This window comes from Apium graveolens, chromosome 3 (genome assembly GCF_009905375.1).
Source record: "Apium graveolens cultivar Ventura chromosome 3, ASM990537v1, whole genome shotgun sequence".
Classification (NCBI taxonomy): domain Eukaryota; kingdom Viridiplantae; phylum Streptophyta; class Magnoliopsida; order Apiales; family Apiaceae; genus Apium; species Apium graveolens.
This window is the reverse complement of record NC_133649.1, coordinates 9,860,951-9,874,932: the sequence shown is the minus strand read 5'-3', so window position 1 is coordinate 9,874,932 and position 13,982 is coordinate 9,860,951. Positions and strand designations below refer to the sequence as shown.

Sequence of the window (13,982 nt, the reverse complement as noted above, 5' to 3'; positions counted from 1 at the left end):
AATTTATGCAGTTACTGTGCATAATTTTGTAGTAAGCACACCAAGGAATAAACACGCATTGCTTGTGTATGCAGCATGTGATACATATCAACAGTGACAGAACCTGTACAAAATTTAGTGGTGCTTAATTGTTTTTTTTTATATTTGAAATCCATCTTTTTTATTGTTGATGTGTAATTAAGTATGTATTAAAATTTTATTTTTACTATTTTTTCTTCGAGGTCAGGAGATCTCAAGCACCTTCTCGCCCGTCTGTGATTCCGCCACTACGTAACAAATGATTTTTCTATCCCTCGAGTTATAAAATATATAAATATACATGCGTTTGTATTGTCGTTATTAGAACTATGTATTCGGTAAATTACAAATTGAGTTATCAAAAATGTTTTCGATAAGTAGGTAGAAAATGTTGTGATCACATTTTAGAAAGTGAAGTAGATGTTAATTGGTCTAAACCAGTTTTTTTAGATGATTATGGTGATTAGTGGATGGTTAATGATGTGGTGCACAATAAAAAGGTCTCCTTAAAACACTGACAAAAGGAAAAAGGAAAGGGAGAGTAGGAAATTGAGGTGTGAAGCAACTTGAGTGACAACTAATTGGAATGTTTTGGACCCCCTCCCTTGTACAATACAAGATGATATAGATGGAGGGGTAAGCAATTATGAGATTTTAGAACACCTAAACATGGCTTGTCCCTTTTTGTATGTGCTGTCCAAAACTAAAGGCAAAACAGTATGGAGGACTAAAGATATCTTGTACTATTGCTCTTACTTATTTTCAATTTTACGTATACCTGATTCAGCCGATAATATCTCTTACAGTTGAGTGTCTGTTCTAATAAATTTCAAAATAAACGAGAATTTAGAATCGAACCGAGAATCTGAACTGATAATAGATAAACTCTTAACCACTGTGATAACGCGAGAATGTGTGTTTATGGGAATGTTAAGTACTTTATTTAGAGGGATTACTTGCAAACAAGGCGACAAGTTAGCTTTTGAACAATTGGTTTTGCCTCCCATTAGAGAGGTTGAGTGAGGATGAGGGCCCAACTGGGCCATGGATTTTGATTTAATTAAAGGCCTAGCTGTTCCATTTTCTCAAAGGCCCACCCACCATCTGTTTTTGTGGCTTCTACTTTTTGACTCCTTTTGTTTTCTTTCATTTGTTGGGCTTTTGATGCTCAAGCTGCTGGGCAGTTTGTTGCGGGTCCAAATTTCAATGTTCCAAACTATCATGTTTATCAAATTATTTTTTTCTTTGTTATATAATTTTTAAAATTTTATTCTTTTGTAACTTTTTTTGGAATTAAATAAATATGTTTTAGACAAAGCATCCAGGTAAAACTCTACAAGTTTAAACTAAATATTACTTTCAGACAAAAGTAAGAATTTAGGTTGTTATTCTTGACATATAACAAGAATTTAGTTTTTCGTGAAGTGTTAATTTGGCGTAAGATGTACTCACTTTTTAATTTTTATTTACAAGTACTCAAATTTGACCACATTTTAAACAACTTTCAGACACCAGGCTGCCGCCCACTTTGATTAACAATATATTATTAATTAGTTTATTAATTTAATCTGATGAAATTCATGACATGGCACTAGCTTCTGATTTTTAAAGAAGGTCAACACGAACTTATAATACAAACTAGCATAGAAGCCGGTGGAGTAACTTAAATCGCATGTGTTAAATTAAATTATGTGTGAATAATATTATTTAAAGAAGTTTGTAATTTGAAATATGTTATGAATAGTACTGATAGTGTGTACAACAAGTGTACAATAATTTTTAATTTTGTGTAACTCATAAATATATTTATAGAGTTTTGTGAATATTGTCTAATTAGGGTGATTTTTATAATTGGTCTGTTTGGCAATATACTTATAAGCCCGTAACAGCTTATCGACGAGTGTTTGTCGACCCAACTTGGCAGCGACGTACTTTTTTCCAACTTATTTTCATTTTTTCACTTTTTTCTAAAGTTTTGATTTTAAAATATAAATTTTTAAATATTTTCTAATTTAAGATTCATGAACTAAGATAATTGTATTTAATAATTATTTGTTTTAATTCATTTAAGTAAAAAAACTTCTGACTTATAAGTAAATTTATCCAAACACTTATAGAACTTATAAATATTTATCAACTTATCACTTATTTCGCACTTAATCATTTTAAATCATAAGTTACTTATATTCACGTTTTATTTTCAATTCTTTAAAAATGATGTTAAAGGAACTATAACTCGTTAACATCAATCTTCCTTTTTCAAATGTTACATCCTAAAAGTTTAAGTTCTAGTTCTAGTTTTATTCATAAATCTTTAAAAAGCTTTTGTAACTCTAATTAATCCTTGTACTCTTATATTTCGATAATTTCTTTCTAACTATTTCGTATTATTTTTTTTCTTCTAGTCTCCAATATTTAAGCATTTTTTGTATTTATTTCTCTTTTCTTATCTTAATGTCATTCAAGACATTAAACAATTCAATTTTGAGTAATTAACTGAATGGATATATGTTGTGTTACAAGACGATCAATCCTTCGATCTCTGGGCTTGAGATTGATCAATTATGACTGGATAAATATTTTCTGTATTTCCGTCATCATAAGTTACAATTGTTCATGTGCTTTACTTGTCCATAGATAATAAATGCATTCATTTTTTCAATCAATTATAATCTCATTCACATAAGTATTTCACTAACGTGAGTGAATAGGTAGACCAACCATTAAAAATAAATTATTATTATTATAGGAGTATTTTAGAGTTCCGATTTTTTTTATACAAAATCTGTTTCAAAAAATGAGATGTCACTGTTCTATTGGTTATTTTCTCTTAAATAGAATAGATCCGTATGTGCTGATATGAATCGCACCTATAAAAACATAAATATATTTTTTTGGAGTTATTTTGGTAACTCTAATACTACTCTTACTATACGAGTTTTGTATATGCATATTTTATTTAATTTTCTTTAATTATTTAAAAACTGTGGAAGATCCAGGCCTTTAGCCTAACTTTTTTCTAAACCTAATTTTTAATTTATATTTTTAAAAAAAATATTCTAAGTTTACCTCTTTATAAAATCAATCTTGGTAAACGAATGTTCATAAAATAATAATTTTATGAAATGAATAATTTGTATGAACAATTTGTATGATTTCAAATATAATAGTGAAATATTTGTTAATTTTACTTAATAAAATAATAATGTTAATATGTGAAATATTATAATCGTTCTCGAGGGTATTCATTAATCGAGATTTAACTATATATTTTAAATTAATTAAGACTAAAATTGGTTGCACGATCAAAGATTAGTAACTCAAGTTCCACATTAATAAACTTTTAATATACACTTTATAAAATGTTTTTTTTTCATATTGTCCTAAATTCAAAAAAAAAATAATATACTATTCAATATAGTTATCGATCGTCATTAGATACAATTACTATCATAAATTTATTTTTTATGTTTTGTTGCATGAACATATATACAAACTATTTTACATTTTCGAATTCTATTATATAAGTGCCGCAAGTTATATACTATGCATGACTCGAATGTATTTTGAGAGACACAACTATAAATTGTATAATATACATTACATATAATCCTTTTTTCTGGTATGTTGGTATGTAGAATCTTTTACTTTATTTTAATGAGTTATATTTTCAAAATCAACTAATTTTACAAATACTCGATAGGTTATTAGGTTATTGTATCTCTTATAATTATATACAATTTTGAATATTATATTAAAATTTGCATCTTATAATAAATTCTTTATATTTTTCATTTTAGTATATTATTGTATAGTATCCACAATCTTGATCATAATATAATATTATACTAGCCTATAACCCGTGCGATGTACGGACTGATTATAATATTTGTAATTTTATTATTTTGTTATTTAGTAAAACTAAATTATAAAAATAATGGTTATATATTATTGAAATTAATAAAATTAAAATATTTACGTATTATTTTATATGTATTATATATTATTGAATGATTCAAAAATTTGAAAGTTAAATTTTTAAAAAGTATTTTCTTCTTGTGCAACCTATATGCCGGGTGTAGGGCTTATACGAAAGTGCGAGTCTTGAATATAAGTGTATATGTATGATTTGCTATTTTTTTAATTTTTCCTGGATTTAATAAATATTTTATTATATTATAATTTGAATTAATAAAATTAATTTTGGAAGTGTTTGATTTCCTACTAAGAAAGAAGTTGAATACTCTTAGATACATGATTTATTTATTTTAATTAAATAATATTTGTTTAAACTTTTTTTGGAAAGTGTTAACATATTTTTTAGGAAGGTGTTAACCAACCGACCAAACGAAACCATGTTTCGCTTATAATAGTAAAGTATAAATAATATGTAACTGATAACATATAAAGAGACTTAACCTCACTTATAATCATTTCAAAAAATAAATTCAAATTTTCGTATTTTTTTGTATTTTTTTAATATATTTTTTCAGTATTTATATTTTGTTAATGTAATCTTATTATTGAACTACATATTCTATGTAATTATTATTAGACAATCGATCTGTAATTTATAATTTATTTAAATATTATTTTGAAAATTATCTAAAATTTCATATTTATTCAGCATGTATATTTTAATAGATCTAATAATTTGACTATCAAAAATCATGACAATTAAATTGGGAAGGAGGGAGTATAGTTAAAAAAAAAAAGGAAGATAATATTGAGGACGGTTCATGGTTGACGTCAAGCGGGGTCCGCAAAATGGGGACTCATGCACGAGAGTAAACGTGTCAAGCTCCTACAGCTTTGTTAATTTGCATATAATCTAACACGTGTCACTTTACTACCACCTCCATATAATACTATTAAAATTTTTCTCTGAATTATTGAATTATTATTATGATTCTCATCAAAACAATTCCTACAAAAACACCTACAGTAATTTGATACTGTTTTCAGTTCAAAATAATAAAAAAGAAAGAAGATTTTTGGTGTTGTTCTGTTCATCAAGCATGACTGGTAAACATCTCCTCCAGAAGATGAAGGTCCTTAATTCTTGCTTTTTCAAGACACACACTCAACTTCATAATTTACTTTTCTAGCTTTACCTTTTGTCTTTTTAATTATTGACTACACTAATACTATGTTTAAATTGTTAACTAGTAGTACTGTGAAAATTGGAATGTTATGTTCAGTTTTTAATGATTTTTGTACATGCATAAGATGTTGATGCTTTTAACCAATCACATATTAGATCTTAATTTTGTCCCTAATTATTTTATTAATTTTTTTCCTGTTCTGCACATTTTGAGTCCTAGCATTATCTATTTTTGGTTGATGTTGGTTACTATATTTTGAATAGTGTAAAGAGAATGCTTTTGTACTTATTTTTTGGTAGAATGTTTGTGATTAGAGTTATATTGAAGGCAAGTTCTATTTCGATGAAATAGCCTGGAAAGATTGACACAGTATTGCTCCCTTTCCCAATGAAAAAGATAACAGTATGGTTGAATGAATCATTAGAACATCATCACTTCACTAGTTAGACTTAGGCCACATTGCGAGATCGATGATTGGATTTACAATCCAACCCCTTTTTGGGTTTAAGTGGTTGCTCAAATGCTGAATTATTCTATTTTCTCCATTGTAAATGTAAAATGATGTAAGCATACTGTAAAACACAACATTGAGTAGAAGCTTGATATGAGTTGTGAGTGTCGATCACTCGAGGTAAGTGAGTCCATTCTTTGGAGCACAAAACAGACAGATATGGTTGCTAAATCTTGTATATGCTGAGCATATTCCTATTTATTATTAGTAATGATATGTGTTCTATTTTCATCATGTTTGGAATAAGGTAAATAATTTGTCTTTACTCTGCTATAATATTCATGTCCTGTTGTTTATTTTGCCCTTAATTATATTATTGTTGGAGGATTAAGTACCTGTTTGACTAAGCAGGTGTCTTCTAATAATTTGTGTGTTCTACATGTTAACCAAATTCAATATAATTACTTTGCATTTCTACATGCCAATTGATTAGCTTTTTCAATAATTTGCAGGAAAAGGCTTGTTTAGGTTCAGCGGTAGCAGACACTGAAAAAAGTAAGACATCGAAACACCCAAGACATGGTTATCACTTGGTAAAAGGCAAATCGCGGCACGACATGGAAGATTATGTTTTTGCAAAGTTCAAGCAAGTTGAGAACAATGAGCTTGGTTTATTTGCTATATTTGATGGCCATATGAGCCGTGAAATTGCTGATTACTTGCAGTCTCATTTGTTTGAGAATATACTGAACGAGGTAAGGCACATTTGCTTTTTAACTTGCAACACCGAATATAAGTTAAGTTATACTATGATGTGAGTATTCTACTTTTCATATTGGTATAAAACATCATTTAAATGACCAGATACTTGATACATCCCTCCATTCCCTTAAGTAGTGAATGAGCATTCCTTGATTTTTCTCATTTTTTTCTTTCCGCAACCAGCCTGACTTCTGGACTAAGACGGAGAAGGCAATCAAAAGAGCATATCGTGTAACTGACAAGACAATATTGGATAAAGCAGTTGATTTGGGTACAGGCGGTTCAACCGCAGTTACTGCGATATTGATCAATTGTCAAAAGTTGGTAGTTGCTAATGTTGGGGATTCTCGTGCTGTCATCTGCAAGAATGGGGTGGCCAAACAATTGTCAGTTGATCATGAACCTGACAAGGAGCGCAGTTGCATCGAGGACAGAGGTGGCTTTGTATCAAAGTTTCCAGGTTATTGATTAAAGACATTCTTTCCCCTTATTAAAAATTATGCTACACTTAATAGTTGATGAATCCTAGTTTGCAACATCGGACTTTCCTTCATGAAGTTTTATTAGCATGTGAACAATCAGGCTAAAAGCATTTAATATCAGCTTATGCTAGAGCTTTAATATTTAATCAATCTTCATGAGTCCCAGTGAAGAGTGTACCTTTTTTTTGAAGAAACAGTGAAGAGTGTACCTTAGTTCAGTTCAACATGTAGATTGGTTTTGAAAATATACGAGATTACGAGTGGTCCAACTTTCATTTAGTACACCAAACTTGAAAAATTAATGCTGATGAGGTTTAAATGCAAGAAATGTAAATTCATAGTTAGCTACTTCTGAATAGATTACAGCTCGACCTAAGTTATAAAATCTGTCTTTATTAATTAAGTGTCTAAATATTCATTGATGCCTGAAGTTTTCCCTCAGTGTCTATATCTAGGACCTGTTTTGCATATAAAAGAACATTGTTTTTGTTGTAGGTGATGTTCCCCGTGTTGATGGACAGTTGGCAGTGGCCCGGGCTTTTGGTGACAAGGGCTTGAAGGAACACCTTAGCTCAGAGCCAGATGTGTCAGTGGAAAACATAGATGATGATACAGAATGTATTATCTTGGCAAGCGATGGAATATGGAAGGTGGGTTCCCTACATTATATGGCATGATCTACTATATTAATCAAACTGGTACTTGAGATACTTTCGAGTTTTATCTAGATTTATCTTGCAATGCACTTCTATCTAAATGTTTTTTGGAGTGCCTTGGTTCATACTGGAAAATAGTGTTACGAATCCGTAGTTGTTGATTTTTACTGGGAGCATGCTATATGTTCTTAAAAGTTGAAATATGAAACAAGAGTAAATCATACGATATGAATGAGCATCTTAAATAAGCTGCATCTTCGGAGCACTTCTTATTTAAAGATGCAATATATTCATATACAACTATGTCAATGTGACACATTTTAGGCTATAAACTACCATGAAAGCATATGGTCTCCCCAAAAGTTCAGGAGATGTTGGCTTCCTTTTGATTTTGATATTTATATCGTCATTTGCCTAAACTAATAACATCTGATATCAGGTGATGACAAATCAAGAAGCTGCGGATTGTATTAAGTACATCGCGGATGCTGATGCAGCAGCAAAGCGCCTTGCTGAGGAAGCAGTGGCGAGGAACAGCAGAGATGACATTTCTTGTGTGGTGGTGAAGTTTTAATGAAACTAGGCAGGACACTGAACCACTGTCGCACTCCTCATGCTTGTAAACTTCCGCATTGTAGTACGTTGCATCATAACTTGTGTTCAATAATTCTGTGAAAACTTATCCTAATCTTGAGATGATGAAATTCATGTTTCTTTTTTCAAGTTATAGATGCCAAGCCATGCCACATTATGCTATTGGCTTATTCTTGTGCAATTATGCTATTTACAACAACAAAGTAGAAGGCTAGTAGAGAACATAATTAATATCCAAACATAGCTTCTGAAATTGCATCAAACATAATCAAAATAACATTACCAGCAATAGTACCAGGCTTCCTATCTATGCTTGCTTTAGATATAAAAGGAGGTAGCAAGCTTATTCACATCCAAAATTATTCATACTTTCAACTTTCTTGAGCATGCATGTTATGTATATAAACATATCTAGACTCTAATCATAGCCTTTCTCACGGGACCTCAAATCCTCTGCACTACTATCTGTTGGCTGATAGGTCCATTCCTCTTCCTCATCTAATTTGTCTTTAGCTTCATGAATCATCCTATCTGAGATATTCTTAGTAGTTTTCGCAGCTGATGTCTGATCTGCAGTGTGCATGGCCTTTTCACCCATGATTCCCGTGCTCTCCGTTGGGCTCCTTCCAGTCTCCGGTGTACCACCCAGTGCTGGCTTACCTGTGTCGCCCACTCCGCCTAGCATGTCTCCACTCCCCTCCTTTATAGTCCGCACCTGCACCACATATCATCATTTCAAAACATCATACTCATAATTTTTGTTTCAATATAGACGAAAAAAGGACGTTAGAATCATGTCATTATAGGAGTCGCATCATACATGAGGACGGTTGAAAACCGACGTGCAAGCGATATCTGGTAGGACACCATTATATGTCTTCGAAGATTGAGGCGATGTTTGAAGGATTCTCCGACGGATGCCAAGCACAGTTCTGTTTGCCGATGACATTATTGCAAACAAGAACCTACTATTTGCTCTCTGGTAATTGAAGTGACTTTAAAGTTTTAGTTTCTAATAAACCATAGAAACATATACACATGGTAAATGTGTAAGATTTGAGTGCCGCATTTGGTGTGCTACACTTGGTTAGAAATAAAGCAGATATATGAATCTTTGTTGGGATGACTTAAACAGTTAAACGCCATTATAGGATCTTCTTTTTGGACCTTTGAGCTTATATTAAAACACATAATTTTGATTTGTTCTTTGAGTACTACTTTTGCACAAAGTAACTCCTTGTATCCAGCAATGATAAAATTATTTAGCAGTTATTGATTAAAAAATAACTTATATACTAATTCCATGCAGAATCATTTCCATTTTTTTTGCCTCTGCATTCAACAAAAAAGCTTTACAATGACCTTAAAAATTACAAATGTGGATGGGGCTAATCGAGCTTTTAAATTTTCACGTACAGTATCATAATCGTAATCGACACTAATGACATATATGAAATAACAGATAATCAAAATATAAAAAGATGATCAAAGAACACCTACTTCAGTATTAAACCTCAGTATGATCCCTACTATCTACATTTCAAATATTGGAACATAATATCCAGTTTCAGAACTAAAAAACCATTTATAAGAAACCCAAGTTACAACATACAAAACCTCTTCTACCATATGTAGAGTTTGAAATTTCTTAATTTTTTACATTCATAGTATTCCCAGAAAACACATTAAAAAAATATTATTGTAGATTACCTTCAGCTCCCACCCCATCAAGCCATGAAACAACTTGATCTATGCATGGTCTCCGCCTTGGTTCCTGATCAATACATTTACAAGCTATACCAAGTACATCTAAGAGTTGCTTCTCGATATCCTTATCCCATATTAAGGAATCAAATATTTCCACTTCCCTCTTCTCCGACTTCATTTGAAAAACCCATGACACAAGATCTCTGCAATTCTTTCCCTTGCAAACTTCGACTGGACGCCTAGCTGTAAGTAACTCGAGCAGAACCACACCAAAGCTGTAAACATCGCCTCTAAATGTTGCTGTCAATGTCTGACTATATTCTGGAGGAATGTATCCCAAGGTTCCAACTAAATCTGTCGTAACATGTGTGTCGTAAGGATGGAGCAACCTTGACAGCCCAAAGTCAGCCAAATGAGCTTCAAATCTCTCATCCAAAAGAATGTTGCTAGTTTTGACATCCCGATGAACTATCTTTGGCTCCTTATGCAGGTATGCTAATCCACGAGCCGCTCCTTGGGCTATTTTCAGTCGAGTGTCCCACTTAAGATGTGAACTTTCATCAATCCTTTCATGTAGCCAATAGTCCAAACTTCCATTTTCCATGTACGAGTATATTAGCAATCGGTCATTACCATGTTGACAGTAACCTCGTAGGGAAACAAGGTTTTTGTGTTGAGCTCTTGAAAGAGCTTCAACTTCAGCTTGAAATTCACGTTCCACTTGACCACAATCCCCAGAAAGTCGCTTGATTGCAGCTTTAATGCCGCTAGGAAGCTCAGCTTTATAAACGAGACCAAATCCCCCACAGCCAATAATGTTAGCTTGGTTAAAATTGTTGGTTGACTTTAACAAGTCTGCAACTGTCAGATTCAGACATTCTGAATTCTGAAAAAACACCAACTTTGAAGATCCAAAAGCTTCAGATAGTCTGTTTGGCCTACTAAAATCATCATCAAAACTTTCAACTGGATCTTCCAAGTTCCTCTTTGACAGTCTAAGGAGCACAAATGCCAGGAGGATAGCAACTCCAACTCCTATACTAACTGTTATTCCAAGGATGCTGCCTCGTCTAAGCTTGCTACTTGAACCAGTTGAAAATCTTGGCTGATGCTCCATGGCAGCTCCACAAGGAGATATTAGCTTTCCACAAAGTCCAGGATTGCCATCAAAGCTTGAATTTGAGAAGCTTAAGAACTGGCCTCCAGTTGGTATAGCCCCCCTCAAGTGGTTATTAGCAACACTAAATCTTGACAGGAATGTTAACTTATTGAAAGATGACGGTATAGAACCGTAAAGGCCGTTGCTCGATAAATCCAGAACTTCCAAATTTTCCATATCAGAAATGGATGTAGGAATTGTACCAGTTATGTTATTCCTGCTCAAATCCAAGGCATGAAGCTGTTTCAGTTTCCCGATATCGGGCAAAATGGACCCATTTATTCTGTTATTGGACAGTAATATGGATGGAGGGAAACTTGAGGCCTGCCTGTACTGCAAACCACGTGCACTCTGATTTCTCTTAACATACAGAGGGATGCCAATTGTTTGGTCACATAGTATGCTGTTGTTTGAAGAAATGAGGCTCTTCAGCTCTGCCAAACTATTCGGAATTTCTCCGGTGAGAGTATTGTTCGAGAAGTCCAAATAAAATAGACTCTCCATATGACCAATCCAGTGGGGGATACTTCCACTCAAGCGATTCCAAGATAAATCAAGGATTTGTAATTTGCTGCAATTGAGTAACCAAGCTGGTACTTGCCCTTTGAGAGCGCAATTTCCCAGCGCAAAAAACTTCAAGTTTTTAAAACCACTAATATTACTTGGTAGTTCTTCACCGCGAAAGTTTTTTGCGAGGATAACAGTTGTGAGATTTTTCCAATGCTGCATAATAGATAATGTTTTGGACAAATTCACAATACTATTGTTTGACAATGAAAGTATGGTCAGAGATGAAAGGTTTGCATAATTCTCAGGAATCTCGCCACTTAATTCATTTTTCGCAAGATTCAGCGATTTGAGTTTCTGGCAACTAGATAGTGACTCAGGCAGTGCACCCTCAAAATGATTTGTGCCAAGGTCAAGTTCACAAAGATCGGGCAATTTAGTGAAGTCAAGATCAATCACACCATTGAGGGAATTGTTTCGAAGATCAAGCGTTCTTAGATTGGAACTATATGTTAGGGTAAAGGGCAACAACCCTGAGAATGAATTTGTATGTAATACCAGATGTTTTAGCTGTGTTAGGTTTTCAAACACGTCTGGAAGGGGACCTGAAAAATGATTATCGTTTAAAATTAAGGTCTTAAGGTGGAAAAGCTTACTCAAATTTTTGCTCACTGGGCCAGATAAATTGTTGGCAGAGACTGAAAAGTGCTCCAGAGAAGACATTGAATACAATGATTCAGGAAGGGGTCCTGAAAATGAGTTGTAATCCATATAAAATTTCTGCAGAGAGCTGCTACAATTTTCCAAGCCTTCAAGCCCTCCAGTGAAATGGTTCATCGAAAGATCAAGAAACTGAATCTTTTTGGAAGAACTGCAGACTTGAGGATTGAAACCACCAGAGAAGAAATTATTGCTTAGGTTGAGAGCAACAAGATTACGAAAATCTACAAAGCTGAACAAGCTCCCATTGAATGAATTACTCGAGAGATTAACTGATTGGATAGATTCCAGTCCAGCAAGTGCAAGGAAAGCCGGTCCACTTAAAGCATTATGGCTCAAATCAAGATATTCCAGCTGCTTCAACTTGGAAAAATCAGCTGGCAACTCGCCTTCAAAATAATTGTGTGAAAGATCCAGCAACTTCAACTGTTCCAAATTTCCCACAGCATGTGAAATCACGCCTTTTAGACCTTTATCAGACACATTCAATATGACCACTCTTCTTGCATCAGATAGATTATCACCTTCCGCGCAGACAACTCCATCCCAATTACAGCAAACAGAATCATCAGACCATGTTGCAGTAATGGAGCCATTTGTGAGGTTTCCGGAAAATTGCTTGAGTGCCAGAAGATCAACTGGATGACAGGTTTGACTCAAGGACCCAATACACAAAGATGAGCAAACTAAACCAACCAAGAACACCCAATTTACCAAAGCCCGGGGAAAGTACCCCATCACTTCCATTACTGCAACCAAAGAACAAAAAGCCTCAAAAAATACCCAACATCACTATAATCACAGTTGATTGAACTTGATATCTACTTGTAAGGAAAATAATTTACAATAAAAAAGACTTCACACACACACACACATATCCAAAAGCAGCTCAGATTGATTGTAAGACCAATTTGCAGTCCAAAATTTAAGGAAAAGAGAGCCTTAAAACAAGCACAGAAAAATCACTGCCTTACAAAGAGGGGAACATAAAAAGAAACTTGATGCACAAATCCAAATACACAAAAAAACCCACAAATAAAAATCAAAATGTCATCAACTTGCAAGTAAAAAAGTCATTAGCAGTAATTACTATTAAGATCCCAAACCCCACATGAAATTCAATCCCCAGATCAAATATTATTAAAGAACACAAAAGACTTCAAATTTACATTAACTTAGTACTAAAAAGAGCTAAATTAGCTCTGACCCTAACAGAAAGAAAGATGATGACTTTAATTCAAACCCACATCCCAAAAAACCTTAAAATCCACAAAGAAGACTCAATTAAACAGCTTAAAAATGAAGCAACAATTAAGAGCACATGAAAAAAAATCAAATTATTTCAAATCCCCAGAACAGATATAGACAAAAAGATACAATCTTTAACTAAAAACACAGTAAAGGTTCAATCTTTAGTACCCATCACTTGCAGTTGAAGCAAAGAACTCCTTTCTGAGTGAAACTCATCAACTGGGAAAGATATAGACACAATGTTCTGTAAGTAGAGATATTTCAACAACTGTGACTTGCACTCTTTTCTTTAAATTCAAACACAAAGACTTTAAAAGGAGAAGGTAAAAAGAAGGTTGAAAAATGGAGATTATTAAAATAAAGATTTTACTTGAAAAATGTGGAAAGATAGTGTATTTAAGAAGAGGGCTGAGAGGGAGGGAGAAGTTAATATTGAGTTGGTCACATCAGAAAATCTAATCTCTAATGTTTTATTTATTTATTGCAAATAAGTAAATAATGTGATAGCTGCTATATGGGAAAGGAAATAAAGATTTGAAAGGAGTGACCCAAAGAGCTGACTTTTGGTGA

General features: G+C 33.0%; 2 protein-coding genes across 4 annotated transcripts; one reads left to right on the top strand and one right to left on the bottom strand.

Moving 5' to 3' along the window:
• The first annotated feature begins 4,911 nt into the window (after positions 1-4,911).
• On the top strand, positions 4,912-8,194 carry LOC141711633 (putative protein phosphatase 2C 39). 2 transcript variants are annotated; one of them, XM_074514219.1, is made up of 5 exons: positions 4,912-5,069; positions 6,087-6,329; positions 6,520-6,796; positions 7,314-7,468; positions 7,914-8,194. In XM_074514219.1, exons 1-5 carry the CDS (start codon positions 5,037-5,039, stop codon positions 8,046-8,048), a joined length of 843 nt encoding a protein of 280 aa, XP_074370320.1. In that variant the 5' UTR covers positions 4,912-5,036; the 3' UTR covers positions 8,049-8,194. The 2 variants fall into 2 exon arrangements, with proteins under 2 accessions (XP_074370320.1, XP_074370321.1); XM_074514220.1 differs by lacking the exon at positions 4,912-5,069 and adding an exon at positions 5,318-5,754.
• A 101-nt stretch (positions 8,195-8,295) lies between these two features.
• LOC141711632 (phytosulfokine receptor 2) lies at positions 8,296-13,982 on the bottom strand. 2 transcript variants are annotated; one of them, XM_074514218.1, is made up of 4 exons: positions 13,581-13,982; positions 9,779-12,910; positions 8,889-9,047; positions 8,296-8,783 (listed from the first exon to the last, which is right to left on the bottom strand). In XM_074514218.1, the coding sequence occupies exons 1-3, from the start codon at positions 13,582-13,584 to the stop codon at positions 9,037-9,039; spliced, it is 3,147 nt and encodes a 1,048-aa protein (XP_074370319.1). In that variant the 5' UTR covers positions 13,585-13,982; the 3' UTR covers positions 8,296-8,783; positions 8,889-9,036. The 2 variants fall into 2 exon arrangements, with proteins under 2 accessions (XP_074370319.1, XP_074370318.1); XM_074514217.1 differs by lacking the exons at positions 8,296-8,783; positions 8,889-9,047 and having other exon boundaries at positions 9,551-12,910; positions 13,581-13,979.

Excerpts from the sequence above, each read along its gene's own strand:
- LOC141711633 (XM_074514219.1), top strand. The coding sequence starts at position 5,037 with ATGACTGGTAAACATCTCCTCCAGAAGATGAAG. Across the intron at positions 5,070-6,086 it reads ATCTCCTCCAGAAGATGAAG|GAAAAGGCTTGTTTAGGTTC; the intron begins GTCCTTAATTCT and ends AATAATTTGCAG. Across the intron at positions 6,330-6,519 it reads TTGAGAATATACTGAACGAG|CCTGACTTCTGGACTAAGAC; the intron begins GTAAGGCACATT and ends TTCCGCAACCAG.